At 34.3% G+C, this 23951-nt stretch overlaps 1 protein-coding gene across 1 annotated transcript; it reads right to left on the reverse strand.

Moving 5' to 3' along the window:
- Positions 1 to 15541: 15541 nt before the first annotated feature.
- Positions 15542 to 22635, reverse strand: LOC144071755 (midkine-A-like). Its single transcript, XM_077597146.1, has 5 exons — positions 22540 to 22635; positions 17581 to 17657; positions 16671 to 16838; positions 16427 to 16588; positions 15542 to 15923 (listed from the first exon to the last, which is right to left on the reverse strand). The coding sequence occupies exons 2-5, from the start codon at positions 17654 to 17656 to the stop codon at positions 15895 to 15897; spliced, it is 435 nt and encodes a 144-aa protein (XP_077453272.1). The 5' UTR covers position 17657; positions 22540 to 22635; the 3' UTR covers positions 15542 to 15894.
- Positions 22636 to 23951: the final 1316 nt, after the last annotated feature.

The raw sequence follows: 23951 nt of genomic DNA on the forward strand, positions 1-23951 counted from the left end.
GAACGAATCAGAAAATTTACATATAAAGTACACCTACTTACGAAATTTTCAAGTTACGAAAAAAGTCTTGAGGCAAACCTTTTCGCAGTCGCCGGGATTTGGTTGCGCTCGGGAGGTGATACGATGTATCCATCACGGCAGAGTGCCAGCAAGTCTGAAACTATCACTTGGTTGGGCTCTTGCCTGGGAAAAGCGCACTTTGTGGAGAAGCACTTTCAATTTCGTCATACGCAGCTGGGTATGATGACAATTAGGCTTTTGTCTAGTCAATGATGATGACAAGCCTAAGTCTGATTTCGTTTTATTTTTTATTTTATTTTTTAAACAGACTGATGCAAACAAACAACCATGTATAGTGTGATTACATACCAAAAATGATTACATTACGCTACAGTTCAAACTTTGGGGGTTCAAATTGCACCGGGATTAAGTTGGTGCACAAACAAATGATACCTTTCAGCAAGTTAGGTTAACACAAAGATAAATATTGGTAAGACGTGATGTGTTTATCAAAAGACTGTGTATCTTCCTGTACCCATGATGGCAGCATCTACTTATGGGTGTTGCCGTTTACGTTGCACCTCTGTGCAGCCCTGTTAACATGTATATTTGTGGTGGCGGGCCAAAAGTAATCCCGCCGACAGCGGTGGGAATCCCTGGGAACGGTTTACGGAACACTCACACTTGTCTCTCAGTTTTCAGAAGCTTTCCTAATACACCGGAGGAAATACGAGGGATAAACCCCCAAATGTTTGCTCCTACCAGATCACTCAAGATCAAGAAGCTCAAGTCAAGCCTGCGTGCTTCGCTGTCAAAACTTTTTACCTTTAAGTATATTCCCACTGCTTTCTCTTCTTTCTAAGCAGTGTGAAATCTCCGCAACGTGGTGAGAACGCTACCCTGGCTGGGCCAAGCTGGGATGGTTGGAGGATTTTGGTTTTCACGATGTTTCAGCCTATTTTTCTACACGTGAAAAAAAGCCTTACTATACAGTGGTACCTCGACATACGAGTGCCCCGACACACAAGCAATTTGAGATACGAGTAAAATTTCGGGCAAATACTTGTCTTGAGATACGAGACACATTTTGATATACGAGCATACAGCGGACGCGAGAGGCTGCTCATAAGAACATCATGGGCACTGTCTCTCTCCCTGCAACTCCCTCGTGTAATGTCTCTCTGGTCGCAACTCCCTCGTGTAATGTCTCTGCGAGAACTGGGCGGAGCATTGAATTTTTTCAGTGTTTTTTTCCTCGTTAGTCAGTGCGAATGCTGCATATAATACTTCCCATTGGCAAGTGGTCGTGCACTTTCCTATTGTGAGGACATTTGTGTGCATCATTTTGGGAATATTCTGAAGGGAATACAAAGGCAAACAACTCTCGATAGGTTGCATGTGAAAGTCAGGGTGGAGGCAAATAGAGTCAACCCGGCCGGGAGAAGAAAGGTATCAAAATTTAAAACTAAATTAGAATTAAGTTTAGTGTAAGGTTAGATAAAATTTATTTTTGAATGTGTCTGCATCGTAATCCTATACATTGTATAGTAAGGCTTTTTTCTTTTAAAAAAAACATGTATAGTCAGGCTTTTTTTCTTAAAAAAAGACCATGTATAGTAAGGCTTTTTTTCTTTGAAAAAAAGACCATTTATAGTAAAGCTTTTTTCTTAAAAAAAATCACCATGTATAGTAAGGCTTTTTTTCTTTAAAAAATGACCATGTATAGTAAGGCTTTTAAAAAAGAAAACAAAGACCATGTATAGTATGGTCTTTGTTTTTAAGGAAAAAAAGCCTTGTCATTTTTTAAAGAAAAAAGCCTTACTATACATGGTCTTTGTTTTTAAGAAAAAAAGCCTTGTCATTTTTTAAAGAAAAAAAGCCTTGTCATTTTTTAAAGAAAAAAGCCTTACTATACATGGTCTTTTTTTCAAAGAAAAAAGCCGTACTATACATGGTCTTTTTTCCAAAGAAAAAAGCCTGACCATACATGGTCTTTTTTAAAAGAAAAAAAGCCATGGTCATTTTTTTAAGAAGAAAAGCCTTACTATACATGGTCTTTTTTTTTTTAAGAAAAAAGCCTTATTATACACGATCTTTGTTTTTTTTCAAGAAAAAAAGCCTTACTATACATGGTCCTTTTTAAAGAAAAATAGCCTGACTATACATGGTCTTTTTTTAAAGAAAAAAGCCTTACTATACATGGTCCTTTTTAAAGAAAAATAGCCTGACTATACATGGTCTTTTTTAAAAGAAAAAAGCCTTACTATACATGGTCTTTATTTTTTTTTAAATAAGCCTTGAAATTTTTTAAAGGAAAAAGGCCTTACTATACATGGTCTTTATTTAAAGAAAAAAGCCTTACTATACCTGGTCTTTATTTTTAAGAAAAATAAGCCTTGTCATTTTTTACATGGTCTTTTTTTTCAAAGAAAAAAAGCCTTACTATACATGGTCTTTTTTTTAAAGAAAAAAAGCCTTACTATACATGGTCTTTTTTCAAAGAAAAAAAGCTTTACTATACATGGTCTTTGTATTTAAGAAAAAAAAGCCTTGTAATTTTTTAAAGAAAAAAAGCCTTACTATATATATGTTTTGACGAAAGTTTGGCGACACTCTTTTTCCTTGACGACGATAATGTCAAATATTTATTCATCTTATTAGACGTGCTTCATAACTGAGCAAAGAATACCCCGAGATTTGGTACAAACGTAAAGCTGGCATGCAAAATGACTTGAATGGCTGGACATCGTAAGGCTTTTTCTTTTAAAAAAAAGTGGTCTATGTAAAGTAAAGCTTTTATTTGTTTACAAAATAAATACTATGTATATATAGTCAGACTTTTTTCTTTAAAAATGACCATGTATATTAAGGGTTTTTATTAAAAAATGACCATGTATAGTAAGGCTTTTTTATTTAAAAAAAAACGACCATGTACAGTAAAGCGTTTTTCTTAAAAGACGACATAGTATAGTAAGGCTTTTTTTCTTAAAAAATGACATAGTATTGTAAGGCTTTTTTCTTAAAAAACAACATAGTATAGGCTTTTTTCTTTAAAGACGACATAGTATAGTAAGGCTTATTTTCTTTAAAAATGACACAGTATAGTAAGGCTTTTTTGTCTTTAAAAACGACATAGTATAGTAAGGCTTTTTATTTACAAAAAAGACCATGTATAGTAAGGCTTTTTTCTTAAAAAATGACCATGTATAGTAAGGCTTTTTTGTTTAAAAAAGACCATGAATAGTAAGGCTTTTTTTCTTAAAAAACGACATAGTATAGTAAGGCTTTTTTTTCCTAAAAAAACGACATAGTATAGTATGGCTTTTCCCCCCTAAAAAAACGACATAGTATAGCATGGCTTTTTTTCTTGAAAAACGACATAGTAGAGGAAGGCTTTTTCCCTAAAAAACGACATAGTATAGTATGGCTTTTCCCCCTAAAAAACGACATAGTATAGCATGGCTTTTTTCCTTTAAAAAACGACATAGTATAGTATGGCTTTTTTTCTTAAAAAACGACATAGTATAGTAAGGCTTTTTTTCTTAAAAAACGACATAGTATAGTATGGCTTTTCCCCCCTAAAAAACGACATAGTATAGCATGGCTTTTTTTCTTGAAAAACGACATAGTATAGCATGGCTTTTTTTCTTGAAAAACGACATAGTAGAGGAAGCCTTTTTTTCTTAAAAAAACATATTGTATAGTAAGGCTTTTTTTCTTAAAAAACGACATAGTATAGTAAGGCTTTTTTTCTTTAAAAAATGACATAGCAAGTAAGGCTAAGAAGGTCGGAGAATAAATCTGACTTCTGATTCTTCACCTTCTAGTTGTTGCTGTGGTCCACTGGCAAAATCATTGGGTCAGAACATGAGGCGGGAATCAGGAGTGAGTTCAATTCCACTCGTTGCAATTCTCAAATTGTTTATTGAGGTAATGAAAAGGATAAATATAACTTCCAATCATATCATTTCAGAAGACACTGTGGTCCAGTGGCAAGAACAATGGGTTGAAATTGAAGTTGGACACAAGTTCAAATCTGGAGTGAGTTCAAGTCCACTCTTTGCAAATCTCAAATTGTTTATTGAGGTGATGAAAATGATAAATATAACTTCCAATCACATCATTTCAGAACACACTGTGGTCCAGTGGCAAGACCATGTGGTCCAGTGGCAAGAACAATGGGTTGAAATTGAAGTTGGACACAAGTTCAAATCTGGAGTGAGTTCAAGTCCACTCTTTGCAAATCTCAAATTGTTTATTGAGGTGATGAAAATGATAAATATAACTTCCAATCATCTCATTTCAGAAGTCACTGTGGTCCACTGGCAAAGACAATGGGTCAGACAGACCTCAAGTTAGTGGATTTGACTGCCATGTGGGAGATGAGGTTCGAATCCCGCTCTCGTTTGACTAATCACTACACTAGTAGTTCAGTAAATAGGTAATCCTTTTTTCATTCAAATAAAGACTTAGTCATTTTTTTCAGCAAAACAATATTTCCGGTCAGCCTTCGGCTGACCGGAAGACAGTTGGGAGGGGGGGGTTCCTGGTGGTGTTCGACAGTCGGCCTTCGGCCGACTGCCGACACCATACAGTCGTTGACTGGCGACACCGGGACGTGAACCCTCGACACCCACGTCGCAGGCAGGTGACTTACCCACTACACCACGAGGCGGCCCGCCTATACATGATTGGGAGTTATAGTTATCCTTTTCATTACCTAAATAAACAATTTGAGAATTGCAAAGAGTGGAATTGAACTCATTCCTGATTTGAACTTGAGTCCACCTGAAGTTCTGACCAATTGTCTTTGCCACTGGACCACAGTGACTTCTGAAATAATGTGATTGGAAGTTATATTTATCCTTTTCATCACCTCAATAAACAATTTGAGAATTGCAAAGAGTGGAATTGAACTCATTCCTGATTTGAACTTGAGTCCACCTGAAGTTCTGATCCATTGTCTTTGCCACTGGACCACAGTGACTTCTGAAATGATGTGATTGGAAGTTATATCTATCCTTTTCATTACCTCAATAAACAATTTGAGAATTGCAAAGAGTGGAATTGAACTCACTCCTGATTTGAACTTGAGTCCACCAGAAGTTCTGACCGTTTGTCTTTGCACAAAGTTTGCAAATCAATTGAATGATGCCATACAGTGCTACCGCATCATTTATGATGAAAAAAAGAAGAAAACTGTGCAATCGTCATTAGGTCGCTTCTTTTGGCCAGTTTCTAATACATAAATCTCTCTCTCTCTCTACAGTACTGTACATATTCTCTCCATTTTATTAAATGTTTTTTTTTCAGTACAAACCAATGCGTGTTACTTATACAAGCCTTAAACATACAAATGCACTTATATAAACCTTCAATATACTTATATCAGCCTTAAACATAAATTATAATACAAAATATAGCACTGAATCAACTTACAAACAAATTCAACTTATGAACAATCGCTCAGAACCAATTGCGTTCGTAAGTAGGGGAGCGTCTGTACATGGTCTTTTTTTCAAAGAAAAAAGCCGTACTATACATGGTCTTTTTTTTCAAAGAAAAAAGCCTTACCATACATGGTCTTTTTTTAAAGAAAAAAAAGGCATGGTCATTTTTTAAAGAAGAAAAGCCTTACCATACATGGTCTTTTTTAAAGAAAAAAGCCTAACTATACATGATCTTTGTTTTTTTTCAAGAGAAAAAGCCTTACTATACATGGTCCTTTTTTAAGAAAAAAAAGCCTGACTATACATCGTCTTTTTTAAAGAAAAAAAGCCTTACTATACATGGTCTTTATTTTTAAGAAAAATAAGCCTTGTAATTTTTTAAACAAAAAAAGCCTTACTATACATGGTCTTTATTTTTAAGAAAAATAAGCCTTGTCATTTTTTAAAGAAAAAAAGCCTTACTATACATGGTCTTTTTTTCAAAGAAAAAGCCTTACTATACATGGTATTTGTTTTTAAGAAAAAAGCCTTACTATACATGGTCATTTTTTAAAGAAAAAAGCCTTACTATACATGGTCATTTTTTAAGAAAAAAAAGCCTTACTATACATGGTCTTTTTTCAAAGAAAAAAGCCTTACTACACAATGTATAGTAGGGCTTTTTTTCCTTTAAAAAAAGACCATGTATAGTATACATGGTCTTTTTTTAAAGAAAAAAAGCCTTACTATACATGGTCTTTTTTTCCAAAGAAAGCCTTACCATACATGGTCTTTGTTTTTAAGAAAAAAAAACTGGTCATTTTTTAAAGAAAAAAGCCTTACTATACATGGTCATTTTTTTAAAGAAAAAAAGCCTTACTATACATGGTCTTTTTTTAAAGAAAAAAGCCTTACTATACGTGGTCATTTTTTTGAAAGAAAAAAAGCCTTACTATACATGGTCTTTTTTTTAAAGAAAAAAGCCTTACTATACATGATCTTTGTTTTTTTTTCAAGAAAAAAAGCCTTACTATACATGGTCCTTTTTAAGAAAAAAAGCCTGACTATACATGGTCATTTTTTAAAAGAAAAAAAGCCTCACTGTTGGAATAATGATTAATACCCTTAAATCATTATTAGTAATATTTAATTAAAATAGGAAGACATCTTTCACATATCTGGTCACAACTTGCAAGGAGCCACACTCATAACGCGCCTTCGTTCCTGAGCATTTCTGACGTGCAGTCTCCTCTTCTCTGTATTTAGTCGCACATAACTGAAAACATTTCAATGTAATCTGATTCAAAACAATTGCCATTATTAGATTTGAAACCAAAACATCTGCGTAAGAATTTGCAGTATAAGCATAATAATTTCTTTATAAGGTTAACTGCCGGACAAAACAATTTATGAGTCCTTCGTAGATCATTGCGAACTTGCATCTGGGTGTCTGGGTTGCGAGGTCTATCTCCCAGTAACAGTCCTTGGAGGGTGAGGTGTTATGTCAACAAAATGGAGCCAGCAGGGTGACCTCGAGTTTGTCCCAGTCTCAAATTAAATACACTCTTATACAAAAGTAATTAAAATGCATACATCTATAATATCATCATAGCCTTATTACTTATTAAAAATGCTTACAAAACATATAGAAACAGCCCATAATAAATCCAACACTTACTATACATGGTCTTTTTTTTAAAGAAAATAAGCCTTACTATTCATGGTCTTTTTTCAAAGAAAAAAAGCCTTACTATACGTGGTCTTTTTTGTAAAGAAAAAAGCCTTACTATACATGGTCTTTGTTTTTAAGAAAAAAAGCCTTACTATACATGGTCTTTTTTTCAAAGAAAAAAACCTTACCATACATGGTCTTTTTTCAAAGAAAAAAAGCCATGGTCATTTTTTTAAAGAAGAAAAGCCTTACTATACATGGTCTTTTTTTTAAAGAAAAAAGTCTTACTATACATGATCTTTGTTTTTTTTTTCAAGAAAAAAAGCCTTACTATATATGGTCTTTTTTAAAAGAAAAAAGCCTTAATATACATGGTCTTTATTTTTAAGAAAAATAAGCCTTGTAATTTTTTAAAGAAAAAAGCCTTATTATACATGGTCTTTATTTTTAAGAAAAATAAGCGTTGTCATTTTTTAAAGAAAAAAGCCTTACTATACATGGTCATTTTTTAAAAGAAAAAAAGCCTTACTATACATGGTCTTTTTTTTAAGAAAAAAAGCCTTACTATACATGGTCTTTTTTAAAAGAAAAAAGCCTTACTATACATGATCTTTGTTTTTTTTTTCAAGAAAATAAGCCTTACTATACATGGTCCTTTTTAAGAAAAAAACCTGACTAACATGGTCTTTTTTTAAATAAAAAAAGCCTTACTATACATGGTCTTTATTTTTAAGAAAAATAAGCCTTGTAATTTTTTAAAGAAAAAAGCCTTACTATACATGGTCTTTGTTTTTAAGAAAAAAAACCTTGTCATTTTTTTAAAGAAAAAAGCCTTACTATGCATGGTCATTTTTTAAAAGAAAAAAAGCCTTACTATACATGGTCATTTTTTAAAAAGAAAAGTCTTACTATACATGGTCTTTTTTTCAAAGAAAAAAGCCTTACCATACATGGTCTTTTTTTTAAAGAAAAGAAGCCTTACTATACATGGTCTTTGTTTTTAAGAAAAAAAAGCCTTAATATACATGGTCATTTTTTGAAGAAAAAAAGCCTTATTATACATGGTCATTTTTTAAGAAAAAAAGCCTTACTCTACATGGTCTTTTTTTCAAAGAAAAAAACCTTACCATACATGGTCTTTTTTAAAGAAAAAAAGCCATGGTCATTTTTTAAGAAAAAAAAGCCTCACTATACATGGTCTTTTTTTCAAAGAAAAAAGCCTTACCATACATGGTCTTTTTTTTAAAGAAAAGAAGCCTTACTATACATGGTCTTTGTTTTTAAGAAAAAAAAGCCTTAATATACATGGTCATTTTTCAAAGAAAAAAAGCCTTACTATACATGGTCATTTTTTTAAAGAAAAAAAGCCTTACTATACATGGTCTTTGTTTTTAAGAAAAAAAGCCTTATTATACATGGTCATTTTTTAAAAGAAAAGTCTTACTATACATGGTCTTTTTTTCAAAGAAAAAAGCCTTACTATACATGGTCTTTGTTTTTAAGAAAAAAAGCCTTAATATACATGGTCATTTTTTGAAGAAAAAAAGCCTTACTATACATGGTCATTTTTTAAGAAAAAAAGCCTTACTTTACATGGTCTTTTATTCAAAGAAAAAACCTTACCATACATGGTCTTTTTTTAAAGAAAAAAAGCCATGGTCATTTTTTTAAGAAGAAAAGCCTTACTATACATGGTCTTTTTTTCAAAGAAAAAAGCCTTACCATACATGGTCTTTTTTTTAAAGAAAAGAAGCCTTACTATACATGGTCTTTGTTTTTAAGAAAAAAAGCCTTAATATACATGGTCATTTTTTGAAGAAAAAAAGCCTTACTATACATGGTCATTTTTTAAGAAAAAAAGCCTTACTATACATGGTCTTTTTTTCAAAGAAAAAAACCTTACCATACATGGTCTTTTTTTAAAGAAAAAAAGCCATGGTCATTTTTTTAAGAAGAAAAGCCTTACCATACATGGTCTTTTTTTTAAAGAAAAGAAGCCTTACTATACATGGTCTTTGTTTTTAAGAAAAAAAGCCTTAATATACATGGTCATTTTTCAAAGAAAAAAAGCCTTACTATACATGGTCATTTTTTAAAAAGAAAAAAAGCCTTACTATACATGGTCATTTTTTAAAAGAAAAAAAGCCTTACTATACATGGTCTTTGTTTTTAAGAAAAAAAGCCTTATTATACATGGTCATTTTTTAAAAGAAAAGTCTTACTATACATGGTCTTTTTTTCAAAGAAAAAAGCCTTACCATACATGGTCTTTTTTTAAAGAAAAGAAGCCTTACTATACATGGTCTTTGTTTTTAAGAAAAAAAGCCTTAATATACATGGTCATTTTTTGAAGAAAAAAAGCCTTACTATACATGGTCTTTGTTTTTAAGAAAAAAAGCCTTATTATACATGGTCATTTTTTAAAAGAAAAGTCTTACTATACATGGTCTTTTTCAAAGAAAAAAGCCTTACCATACATGGTCTTTTTTTTAAAGAAAAGAAGCCTTACTATACATGGTCTTTGTTTTTAAGAAAAAAAGCCTTAATATACATGGTCATTTTTTGAAGAAAAAAAGCCTTACTATACATGGTCATTTTTTAAAGAAAAAAAGCCTTACTATACATGGTCTTTTTTTCAAAGAAAAAAACCTTACCATACATGGTCTTTTTTTAAAGAAAAAAAGCCATGGTCATTTTTTTAAGAAGAAAAGCCTTACCATACATGGTCTTTTTTTTAAAGAAAAGAAGCCTTACAATACATGGTCTTTGTTTTTAAGAAAAAAAGCCTTATTATACATGGTCATTTTTTAAAAGAAAAGTCTTACTATACATGGTCTTTTTTTCAAAGAAAAAAAGCCTTACTATACATGGTCTTTTTTGCAAAGAAAAAAGCCTTACTTTACATGGTCTTTGTTTTTAAGAAAAAAAGCCTTATTATACATGGTCATTTCTTTAAAGAAAAGTCTTACTATACATGGTCTTTTTTTCAAAGAAAAAAGCCTTACCATACATGGTCTTTGTTTTTAAGAAAAAAATCCTTACTATACATGGTCTTTTTTCAAAGAAAAAAAAGCCTTAATATACATGGTCATTTTTTGAAGAAAAAAAGCCTTACTATACATGGTCATTTTTTAAAGAAAAAAGCCTTACTATACATGGTCTTTTTTCAAAGAAAAAGCCTTACCATACATGGTCTTTTTTCAAAGAAAAAGCCTTACCATACATGGTCTTTGTTTTTAAGAAAAAAAAACCTTGTCATTTTTTAAAGAAAAAAGCCTTACTATACATGGTCATTTTTTAAAGAAAAAAAGCCCTACAATACATGGTCTTTTTTCCCAAAGAAAAAAAGCCTTACTATACATGGTCATTTTTTTTCCAAAGAAAAAAGCCTTACCATACATGGTCTTTTTTAAAGAAAAAAAGCCATGGTCATTTTTTTAAGGAGAAAAGCCTTACTATACAATGTCTTTTTTTAAAGAAAAAAGCCTTACTATACATGGTCCTTTTTTTTAAGAAAAAAAGCCTGACTATACATGGTCTTTTTTTAAAGAAAAAAGCCTTACTATACATGGTCTTTATTTTTAAGAAAAATAAGCCTTGTCATTTTTTAAAGAAAAAAAGCCTTACTATACATGGTCTTTGTTTTTAAGAAAAAAAAACCTTGTCATTTTTTAAAGAAAAAAAGTCTTACTATACATGGTCATTTTTTAAAAGAAAAAAAGCTTTACTATACATGGTATTTTTTTAAAAGAAAAAAAGCCTTACTATATATGGTCTTTTTTTCAAAGAAAAAAGCCTTACTATACATGGTCATTTTTTAAAAGAAAAAAAGCCTTACTATACATGGTCATTTTTTTAAAAGAAAAAAAGCCTTACTATACATGGTCTTTTTTTAAAGAAAAAAAGCCTTACTATACATGGTCTTTTTTTAAAGAAAAAAAGCCATGGTCATTTTTTTAAGAAGAAAAGCCTTACTATACATGGTCTTTTTAAAAGAAAAAAGCCTTACTATACATGGTCATTTTTTAAAAGAAAAAAAGCTTTACTATACATGGTATTTTTTTAAAAGAAAAAAAGCCTTACTATATATGGTCTTTTTTTCAAAGAAAAAAAGCCTTACTATACATGGTCATTTTTTAAAAGAAAAAAAGCCTTACTATACATGGTCATTTTTTTTAAAGAAAAAAAGCCTTACTATACATGGTCTTTTTTAAAGAAAAAAAGCCATGGTCATTTTTTTAAGAAGAAAAGCCTTACTATACATGGTCTTTTTAAAAGAAAAAATTAAAGACTTACTATACATGGTCATTTTCTGAACAAATTAAAGACTTACTATTCATGGTCATTTTTATAAAGGAAAAAAAGCCTTCCTATACATGGAAGAAAAAACATGGAAGGCTACCGATCCTGGTGATCAGCTCCAGACTACTGAGGGACTGTGCGGGTCAACTTGGAAGAGGGATTCTGCATATTTTCAACCTCAACCTCAGCCTCAGTCTGCAGATGGTCCCAACATTGTGTGGGCTTACTGTGTGTCTTTTCCTGTGTCTGTGGTTGCTACTGCTACAAACAGAATTCCCCGAATACAGGATGAATAAAGGTTAGTCTAATCTAATGGTCTCTTTTTTAAAGAAAAAAAGCCTTACTAAACATGGTCATTTCTTTAAGAATAAAAGCCTCACTATACATGGTCTTTGTTTTTGTGTTTGTTTTTTTAAGAAAAAAAGCCTTACTATATGGTCTTTTTTAAGAAAAAAAGCCTTACTATATACATGATTTTTTTTTAATTAAAAAAAAGCCCTACTATACATGATCTTTGTTTTTGTTTTTTCAAGAAAAAAAAAGCCTTACTATACATGGTCATTTTTTAAGCAAATAAAAGGTCATTTTCTGAACAACTTAAAGACTTACTATTCATGGTCATTTTTTGAACAAATTAAAGACTTACTATACATGGTCATTTTCTGAACAAATTAAAGACTTACTATTCATGGTCATGTTTTGAACAAATTAAAGACTTACTTTATATGGTCATTTTTTAACAAATAAAAGACATGGTCATTTTTAGCAAATAAAAGCTTTCTTATACATTACCTTTTTTTAAATAATTTTTTTTACTATACATAGTTTTTTTTTCCACAAAAAAACATCTTCACTATACATCAAGGGTTCACATTCTATTCCAGTGCAAGTGCAAAAATAGTCCTAGTGACACCCCTGAAAGTTGAAAATGCTGACATCTATATTTCTGAGCTCACTTCAAATGTTTCTTCTTGAAGACATTCAAGAGGCGGCCAAATTATGCATGATTTGAAGTCTTTGGAGGCTTCTTGAGATTCTTTTGACTCCAGAAACACCAGCAGCTTCAAATACCTGCTTGCTGCATATCAGCATCTTTTTCCAGTTACATTTTCACCCAATATAAATGTTTTTTTATCATGACAAACCCATTTTGCTCTCCATTATTTCACATTTTGATCATTGTCTCTCTCTCTCTCAACTCCAGTGTTTTAACATCTCGTTTTTGGAGAGAGAGGAGTCTTTTCAATTTGTTTTTTTATTAACAGTCTTCTTATGCATAAAAAAACTATGGCTTGCTTGATGCTGTGGAACTGCCTCTGTGCGTAATTCTCCTTTAATTAGTCTCCGTTGGGGAAATGGTGTTTAAACCTGTTTGAGATGTTGTTAGACGACTGATTTAAATGGAGGAATGAAACCAAAATTTCCCCAGTGGAAAAAAAACCTTGAGGTTTATGTGACAGAAATACTAAGTGTTAATACACTCTATTTTCATCCTTTATGCACATTTTTTTTCCTGATGTTTTTATTGCACTCATATAAAGAGGGGGTTTCAAATATGCGGCTAAGGGGCAATATTATGGTGCCACTATATGATCAGGTCGTAGTGTTGGGGTTTCCCGCACGTATTTTGGAATATTTTTGAAGGCTATATTTGCAGGTAGTGGGGGATTAATTATATAAATAGCAGTAAATAAATTTTAAAAAGAAATATCATTAAAAATATAATTCTACATGAAATCACATTATAAAATGATAAGAAATATTTGACAAAATAATATAAACATATATAAAAATATATTTAGTTTTAAAACTTTTTAAAAAATATATGAAATTGATGGAAATAAATGGAAAATATTGGGATTATTGTTGCCTATGTGTATTTTTCTCTGGGAATTTTGTTTATTTATTTTAGTCTTGTTTTATAAAATTGTTGTGACCTCAAACAGTTTAGTAACTGTTTGACTACATTTTTCTACAAGACATTTTAATGAGGATTTTTATGATTTCTTTTAAATCCAAACTTTCCGTGCCAACTTCTTTTTAGGTGTTTTGCGTTGTTTTATTCTTCTGTTTTTCTCGTGTCTGAAGCACATATATTGTCAATTTTGGATGATGATGATGATGAAGTGTTTTACACGCTTTCAGATCACGAATATGTCTAAATTTTGCGTAAAATATGCTGCAGTCCTGAGATATCTGCATGCCATGAATGTGACAAGTACAACAGAGACCTGGATATTTGACAGGAAGATTAAGGATTCCATGTCCACATCTGACGAGCGCCGTGACTGATGAGCATTCTGGTTGGATATGTTACTCACAAACATTGTGTACATTGCTCATGACATGTTTATTTGGCTATAAAACGGCAAATGTCAAAAATGTTTTTTGGAATACCTTTTAGAAAAAATAAAAACTCTGAAGAGGAGTCACAGAAACAAACAAAAAGTGTTAGCATCAAAGTCACCTTTCTGCTCAATGTGGGTTGTTTCACCAAAAAAGCTTGTTTCTCACTTTTGCAATTATTACGAAAGATCAGAAAAATTTACAGTTAAACTTCTGCTGTCATATAAAGGGTGTCTATTCTTTCATTTGGATATTCTTTCATTTATTTTCCGAGCCATTTATTCTACGAGCGTCGTGGGGGTGCTGGAGTCTATCCCAGCCAACAAGGCGGGGTGCCCCCTGAATTGGTCACCGTCCAATTGCATTCCATTTGGATACACATAATGGATATATTCATAAAATACAATTTTCTGGTGGGCATTGAACCTAGACTCCAATTTGACTGAAAATTAGATATTCAAATACTTTTTTTGTTGTATACTCCTGAATTTCAAGATTAAAAACAACTTGAAAATAACATCGCTATTTACTGAAAAAAAATTTGAAAATTGTCAAATCGAAATAATGGGCTATTGAATTTGTTAAGCCCCTTTTTTGCTTGCCTTGTAGCTGGTAGTTGCTCATTTTTCTTCACTCCCAAGGAATAAAACAACTTTTGCAAAAGAAAAAGATTTTTATTTTTCTTCATACAAGCCTTGTCAACCCTTGCCAGTCTATCCTTGATATCCATTTAAAAGGGTCGGTGCGTATTAAGGACAAACTAGAAACGTTGACATTCAGAGACACAAGATCCACATTTGTTCTCGCAAACGGAGAGTGGCAAAACGTGTCTGCATGAGAACACGTGAACGGCATGATGACAAACTACAGTAACAAAATACTGTCTTTTTGGACATAGAACTTTGGAATTTGCTTGCAAATATCCCTTGAATATCTCAAAGGATTAGATGGTGGTTTACCCCAAAAATGCTTTCTAATATTCTCTCGTGTAGTTAAAAAAGGCAATTTAAAATATATAATTTTAAATAATATTGCCAAGGTCCCATTGATTAGCATTGGGATCAAGTGTATTGTGCATTGCATGAATTCTGCCAGGCAATCTGTGTGAAACTCGGCCATCTCTGCTTCCCCTTTTTTCTTTTGTTGTTGATCCCATTTTTTCTTCAACTCAGAGCTTTATAAAGCTTTTTCTTTTTGGTTTTTTTCACACGCTTACCTTTAGGGGAATCCCGTCTGCCAGCTACTTCTCCCTCTTCCCATTTCTACGGGATGAATGGGATGAATGGTGCCAGCGTTAGGGTTAGTTGGGGTTTAGTTTGGTTTTGTTATGCTTTTCTCCCTTGTGTGTCCTGTCTGAGTGATTACCCATTGTGCTCACCTGTCGTTTCTCTTGTGTTACTCAGGTGTTCCTAATTGCAATCAACTCCTGTCTGTCTATTTAAACCTTGTATGTTTAAATGGTGTGGTCTTGATTACCCCATGCCAAGTTACAACGCCATGTTCCATGTTCCTCGTTTCCCCATGTCTTCTGTCAGGTTTGGTTTTGTGATTTGAGTCCTTGTTATTTTCTAAAGATTTGTGTCTTAAGTATTAAAGTTTTGTTAGCGCATTCAGCCCCTTACGTCTGTAGTCGATAGGATGTCTATCGCCGTCAATTTCTGGGAAAGAAAGTGTTTTTGGTTGGCTTTTGGTCTTACCGATTTATTTGTTTTTTCCACCAACACAAGTCCCGCCCACAGCAACAACAATAAAAACAAAAAATGTGATGAATGCATGAACCTACAAAGCCCAATCAGGTTGTATATTATCTTGATCTTTATTATCATCATCATCAAAGATTTAAAAAATAGCAATCATTTAAAGATTGTGCTATTACAGTGCACACAATCACAAGTACTAATTACTAATGACTAGATATTAGTCATAGCAGTGTCCTTGAATTAAATCGACAACGTCAGATTCAGGAGACATTGACAATGGAGTATGTCCTATTTTCTACTTGAAAAATTAAGATTTATCCTTTGAGAAAGTCTACAAACAAAACTAATTTAGTTCTATGAATGCCGTTTTCATTGTCTGAAAGCCAGAGCTGAGTTGATTCACACCCTTTATTTATAAAGATGTTTGTCTTGTCTGCCTTTCCAGCTACTGCCCGTTGCCTTTTTTCTTCTTTCCTAGAAACCCCAAAAATATAGTTTATTAACCGCGTAATCTACACAACACAAAGCAGTGACTCTTGGACACTTTTTTGGAGTAAACACAACACAAACCCATCTGAACACAAGAGATTGTGTGAAATGAGTTGAAACGCAGTGAAATTTAAATAGCAAAGATTTCCCCAAACTCTGTTGCTAATTGCTAGTTTTCATATCGTATTTAAGTGGTTTAAATTAGTTGCCTTCCATAAAATTAAATTATCGGTGTCAAAACAACGGCCCGTGGGCCAACCGCAGCTCACCAGTCAATGTTTAATGGCCCGCAGCAAATTATGAAAATGTAGTAACTAAATATGTATTTTCGGTACTGCTTATCCTTTTGAGGGCCACAGGGGTGCTGGAGCCAATCCCTTCTAAATATGGAACAGAAATGGGGTTACCAGTCAATCACAGAGCATAATGCTCAATAAAATGTGTTTCCTGTTTATTGTAAGATGTAAATACTACTTTTATTTACGAACCTTTGCTTTTTGTCTTGGTTTTGCCGAGGCAGGGTTTGGTGACAGAAATGGTCTGCTGGCACTCGGCGTTATACAGCGCCTTCTTCAAAGTTCCGCTTCTGGTCTGGACGCCAGAATTTGGGTCGCAATCGCCCCAACTTCCAAACCTGTACTTACAGTCAGCTGAAGATTAAAATAGAAAATATGTGATTGAAGATTTGGGACAAATTTCTTGATACTAGTTGTACTAGGTAAGGGATGTTACCGCCAAAGTTCTTTTTCCAGTTGCAGGGAACTTTGCATTTCATTTTCTTGGTTTGCTGATTACATGTGCCCTCCCGAAACCCGGCCCCACAGTCTCCGTTGCTAGGGACACAGTTTCCATAGCGCCACTCGGTGCAATCTGACCCGGACGGGGAAGGTTTAATTTTTTCTGTGGATCAAGTGAAAAAGGATTAACAAACATGCTGTAGTCAACATGACTCAAAGAAAAACTACCACACTTTTTCTCTATTTCTTAAAACAGTTTGTAGAACCTGACATTTGTCAAGTAACTTGAAGAGCCTGGTAAAAAAAACCAATAAATAAAAAAAACACCCCATTGTGTTCCTAAATTGCATGTCTTTTGGGATTTGGAGGAAACTACAGCGGCAGAGAGAAAAAAAAAAAGAAAATCAGTGGTGGTAGGCATGCCTCGTACCCCAATGCGATCCTTGTGATAAGTGGTACAAAAACCAGCCTATTTGACAACAAACCCCGTTCTCCCTTACTGCATCGTAAAAAGTTTTATTCAACGATTGTCTTTCTGTTTATGCAAATGTTCCTGTAAGCATTGCACCCCCCCCCCCCTCTCCCACTCTTACATAACAATAGTTGTGTTTGAAATGTTTTTAGGGCGCTGGCTTTTATCTCACATTCTGAGCTCTGCTGCCACCGGTGAAAATGAGCGCTACAACTGGTTGTCATGGTAACAAAATCAGTATACTTGGCTCAGCAGTACATACTTGTATACATATGGGATGTTTGACACAGAGTGATCCACACAAAGAGAATGTAGAGTATGTGTATATATGGCACATTAAAAATGATTCCCAATTAAGAAAACTTTAAAAGTGAACCCTTTGTTTTTTTGTTGGAATTAGAGGCTTTTAGACACGAAGAAAAAAAACTCCTACCTTTGTTGTTTTTCCCTCCAGCTACAGCTTTGATTGTGATGAGCGCGACAAAGAGCAGCAGCAGTGTAGCCTTCATCCTGCAAAAACATAGAGCATAACAAAAGTTCACATTGACGCATCGACCTATTCACCATTCGGGCTCCCTTCATAAAAAATACTTGAAACAATTTTTTAAAAATTTACCATCCTCACAAAAACAAAAGTAAGATCAAATTTGCCAAAGTCATATTTTTCCCCACTATTTTTATGGAATTTAGGTGTACACAGGGGAGGTTGAAACATTCTTGCACAGAAACATGCACCGGTGGCTGTTCAATTGGTCATGGATGAAACAGCATAAGAAAATGACACAAATAGGATTTAACTGCTGTGATCGTAATAATATAAAACTGCTGTAATAAATAAACCCTTGCATCCCATGGTGCTCTAAGAAGGTCTTAATATATTCATCAAAAAGAGGTCGGTCCAGGCACTCAGTTGGATATAACATAAAAAGTATGCCTTTCCTTTGCCTCTAGTCTAGAACATTGATTAAGGATTAATCAGCCTTTTATACCGTAACAGCCATTTAGAAAAAGATCCATTGTTCATAATTAGATAAGGGCGAAAATTATGAGAGTAGTTTTGGTCTGAACTTGAAACAGAATGTCTCAGTGCGTAAGGAAGGGTTAAATATTTCTTTGTTGCCAGGGTTGTTTATGGAAAAATGGCAAAGCTATTGATTTTGCTCTTCACGAGTAAACAAGCTTGCCTTTTTTCCCAGTGCAGCAACACTAGCGTGAAGCCTAGAGATTTATTGCCTACCAGTGATGATGGTAGCATTCAAGTCAACTCAAGTTGGTCAAGAGCAGCAAACAGAAATAGCCATACTCATACTGAAACAGTATTTAATGTGCCACTTGGGAGTTTATTGTACTCCTTTTGCAGTTGTTTATGTTGTGTTGTTTATTAAGAAAGTTCACCTGGACAGAAAATGGCTAAAGGGGCAGAGAAAACCAGAGGAAGGGTGGCACAAAAATGTTGATTGATTATGTATGCTCCCGAGCTATAAGTAGATTTGCCAGCTACATTATTACTGTCTGTACCGAGGGGGGACATTGTGGAACGGGAATACACCTAACAACAAATTACTTGTGTGTGTCTATAGTTTGAATGATGCCAGAAAAAAAGAGCAGGACAATGTTCATTTAACTGCAGCAAAATATGAGGCAAAAATGTTTTAGCCTCGCATTGTATGTAATATCATTTTAAACAGTCAAAAATAATAGCATAATCAACAAATAAGTGACTATAAAATTAACAGTAAATGTTTTTTTATGATGAATAATGATCTTTGTAGATTAATAAATTAAATGTATACATTTGCCAGGAATTTTACTAGTGCCTTGGAAAGCAAGGATGAACATTGTTCCCTATTTTCTGACATCCTACGAAAAAACAAAACAAAAGAGTTGGTTGATCATAATCACATTTTGGACAAATCTAGAGGTAATAATTTATAAAGTTAATTGTTAACTTATAGCAAAACAACTTGTCATTTGCAGCTATAGTATGAATCTTGAATAATTAACATATTGCTTGCTTTGGCCTTTTGTAGCATAATGTAGGCATAAAATGAAGAACATATACTCTTTCGAACGGCAAAAATGTGAGTTTTACTGAGTCGCCCTGTAGCGGTCGGAGGTCGACAGCTCTGGGATAAGTCAGTTATGTCAAATTACCAGGGGCACTCTGTTGTAAGGTCAATATGGACATGTGGTCACAAGATGAAGAGCAGGCTACTCCAAAAACAGCTTTTAATAACATCATTACAAAAACGTCCACAAATGAAGCATCTGTTGTGGGAATTCAATGGACTTGATTTAGCTTTACTGACAGCAGGTAGTCCAACTGTACTTTGTTCGAGGCTTCAAACTCAGTTTGTATATTCCAAAACGAGTGTTGCGGACAAAAACGGATCTACTAATGTGCAACTTTTCTGCTCTAATGTAATGTCTGATATTTAATAATGATGATATTGGTTATAATAACAATAATAATAATAATAATAATGATGATGATAATGGTTTAAAAAGATTTGATTTATTTGTGCCAACTATTTTTTTTAGCTATGTATGTCAGTGATGTAAAAGTAACTAGGTGTGATACACTAAAAATAAATTGGGTTTCTGGTGACAGCATCGATTTGTCGTTGGCTCTGATTTTACCGAGTCAATTAGTAAGTACATTGACATCCGATACTCATTTTTATCAGTATTTGTACTTCGCGATATTTGTACATGATATGTACGATTATGTCGATAGCCTTCAAGATCACCTCTGACTCAAATGAGGAAAACACTACCTACATGATGTTGGAAGCAGTCATCCGCTTCCAAAATGCAAAGCCCAAGTGCAAGGTTGAAACCAGGAGTAATAACCTACATATACCACTTAGCATCCATGCGTGAGCACACTCCAATGCCTCAGGTTGGGTGGGGGAGTGGAGGAGGTTCATATGAGTAAACTATATGAAATTAGTGGCTGTATAGTAAAAGGGGCCTTTCCACAAATAACAGGGGAAAATAATGCAATTTATCGTTCTTCCAAAAATGATTCCAATGGTGTGTGAATAAATTCAACCATAATACTCCACAACTATGTTCTTAAAAGACTTTCTGAAACATATGCAATCACCCACAAACAACAAAATATATATCTTTGAAAAATCGAAAGAAAAAGTTCATCGCTACATCTCCAAAATCTAAATTAAAGCTCAAGCATGCAAAAAATAAAATAAAATACTTGACATCAGTTACTATTTTATTATTAGTGCAGGCAAGCAGGTTGATTTTTTTTTATATAGCAGTTGTTTTTAACCTCTACATGCTGCAACTGGGCAATGTGATCAGTTGTCAAAATGTAACATGTCAGTTTTTAAAGCATCTGCCATATCAATTATTTTATGCACAGTTAATTACTTTTACTCTGATCATTTGTTTAAAGGCTGGTCTTGAAATAGAGTAACCATGGCAACAGAGGGGCTGCCATGCTCATTTCAGACCGGAGTTAAAATTATTCCAGACATTGCATGCACTTTAATAGTGTGACAGTGTGACTCCTAACTATAATTTTACAACTAATTCATCAGCCCTCTGAGGATCGTTTGAGTGTGGTACCGCATACATCAATAACAAGTTTCAAGGCAATCAGTTCAAAAATAACATTGGAGTAGGATTTTAACATTAGTGACCACAAGAAGAACAAGAACACCAACACTGTGAGTGGTGACTTGACAGGCCTTCCGGCTGTGCAAATAAAATACTTAATAGAACACAGTGCACACACCCTTAACAAAAACGTTAGCGGCGAATTGACAAGCTTTCAGTCTGCGATAATGGAAAGCTCTTTCCAGATTGCTATATTTTCTTTACCATATGTTATGGACAAAATTTTAGGACACACAAGCCCTAGAGCAGGGTCTTGGTCTCTTGCTTCCCTATGAGTGAGGATGAGTATTATGGGATGCTGGCAGGCATGTCTCGATTGACTCTAATCCATGCTTATGTATTTAAAACTTTCTTGGTTATGTATGTCACCAACTTTAATCGGTCTGTACTGGCTTTACTTTGGCATTAATTATGGTATTAAATGTTTCCTGTTTTATTCAAGGAGGAATCGTTTATAAATATAATACAGGTAGAACCATCTTGTTTGGGGATTGTTTGATTATGTTCAGTGGATAAAGACCACATTTTGGATAGGTGTGCATTTGAATACTTATTTGTCTCGATGTGCTTAACGATTGGCAATTCAGCTGGGGGGGATATTGGGGGGGTGGAGTATGGACTCTCAACAACCCATCTTGTTTGTGAACTATTTTATTATATTCAGTGAAGAGTATAAAATACATTTTGTATGGGGGTACATTTGAATATGTATTTGTCTATATGTGCTTAACGATTGGCAATTCGGCCAGGGTGAGCTCTCAATACAACCCCCGCCCCCCTCAGCCGAACTCATCTGGAGTACACTCCAGCTCACCTGAGACTCTAATGAGGATAAGTGGTGTGGAAAACGGATCGATGGGGGGGATCGATTTTCCAATAGTGTTGAGCATTCTTGTACCTACTTTCCATTGACCGGCTACACGTATACTATAGTTTTATAATCCACCATATGGGGGACCTTTAAATTTTACTAGTGGCAGGCCATTATTCTGACCAAAAACAACATAGGTGGGCAATTTGATGACATCCTTCATGGTGCCATGAGTGAACAAGGGAGAGAATTCTAAGATGAGGCCTTTGTGTTGGCACTCAATGTATCTTGAGAATTTTTGGTTGATGATGTTGCCATGGCAAGCCAGAACAGAGATGAAACAATGGGCTAAATTGTCATGATATCAGTATGGCATCAGTGACAAAAATCATTTGAATTTCCAAATTGGTGTCATTGGCACATTGGTTTGTGTTCAATGTCATTTGATGAATTTTAAAAAAAATCTTGCTATTACATTTTAAAATAAGAGGTATAGAAACTTGAACAAAGGAAAGAAAAATGAGGGCAGTGGGGGGATGCATATGGGGGGGGCTAACAGATTACACAAACACTGATTTGTATTTTGGCTGCAATTGTACTTCTAACAGTAATTACATTTATTGCACTTATTTGATTCCTTGCATAGCAAGCACAACTCATCCCTACTGTTGGTTTGAGGATGTTTGGGGCCCAGATTGTCATCAACATGGAAAGTACAAAACTTGTCTCAACTCGACTCCACTTTGCCTGAAAACGGCTTGCTTAATGGCATTTAACAAAAACGGGCAAAAAAGTAACAACAACAAAATGTGTATGTATTCATACATTTATATATACTTTCTCAATACGCCCTAAATAAATTCCAATATGTTTCATCTTTAGTCTTTCACAATAACAAAAACAAACAAACAATTGTAAAAAAGACAAGGAAGCACTTACTTGTAGAGCTCCTCGGAGTCGAGTAGAGGTCGAGGGCGTCAACTTTCTCTCGCGAGTTCTTTCTCTCTGCTAGCATCAAATCACCCCCAATGCACCCCACTTGGAATGATTCGCCTCCCCTACCCCTCGAGCACCCCCTTTGCCTTTGTCTACCAAACCAGTTCATTCTGGTTGCATTAGCTCCATTCAGACTCCTGTCACCCCACCCTGCACACAAACACACTCAACCTGTGTTACTCAGCAGACCAACAGAAGCAACAAGAGGCCATAAAGTGTTACTTTACTTTGTGTGCACGTGTATGTGTATCTAAGTCCTGAAAAAGCTTTTATGGGAAGAAATCTCCTGTAAGGGATTTTTTTATATCTTCACCGCCATGAGGAGATGCATTTAAGGTTTGTGCAGTTATCAGCAAATCTGTATGAAAAACTGATATTTTTTGGGGGTCATCTCGTGGAAGGGAGCAGTGCTTTTCATTTCAGCTTTAAATAAAAGCTCGAAAGTAGGGGGTTGTTTCACTGCTATACATACAATAGTATCTATGTTGGTACTACTATAGTGACACTGGATCCCCCACTTATGTGACAGTGACATGGTGACAGTAGGAGTACACTAAAGATGTGAAGGTCCTAAAACTTCACTACAAAGTCCCAAGTTACTGTTGCAAAACGCTAGTAAACCATGTGGAGTCCACTCTCATTTTTAAGCACATCAATACTCATACAATGTTACGCTGTTACGATCAGCTCGGCCGTGGAACGTGGTTGGAGCCAAATGCAGGGAAGCAGGCAATGGACGCATGCGGGGTGTGCTCTAACAAAACTTGAATTACTTAAAGGCAGGAACCTTCAGAAAATAACAAGGACTTAGAAATCAAATCACAATAACCAAACCTGACAGAAGACATGGGGGGAAAAGGAACATGGAACATGGCATGAGGGAAACAAGGCAGACAATCCAACCATGACCAACAAAAACACAGGGTTTTAAATAGACAGACAGGGGCTGATTATCAATCACTCGCAGCTGGTTAACAAAAAAGGCAGGAACCTTCAGAAAATAACAAAGACTTAGAAATCAAATCACAATAACCAAACCTGACAGAAGACATGGGGAAAAAGGAACATGGAACATGGCATGAGGGAAACAAGGCAGACAATCCAACCATGACCAACAAAAACACGGGGTTTTAAATAGACGCTGATTATCAATCACTCGCAGCTGGGTACAAGAGGAAGGGAAACCCAGAGGCACACAAGAGGTGAAAAGCACACACAAACACACACCTCCACCCAAAACCCTAACAAGACATGACATACTCAGTCACAACATTGAGTCACACTTTAGCCAATTACAAGTCCGTTTCCACACCAACCTCTTTGCAATCGCATTTTAAAAGGTCATAAACCAATTG

Source organism: Stigmatopora argus, chromosome 1 (assembly GCF_051989625.1).
Source record: "Stigmatopora argus isolate UIUO_Sarg chromosome 1, RoL_Sarg_1.0, whole genome shotgun sequence".
NCBI lineage: Eukaryota > Metazoa > Chordata > Actinopteri > Syngnathiformes > Syngnathidae > Stigmatopora > Stigmatopora argus.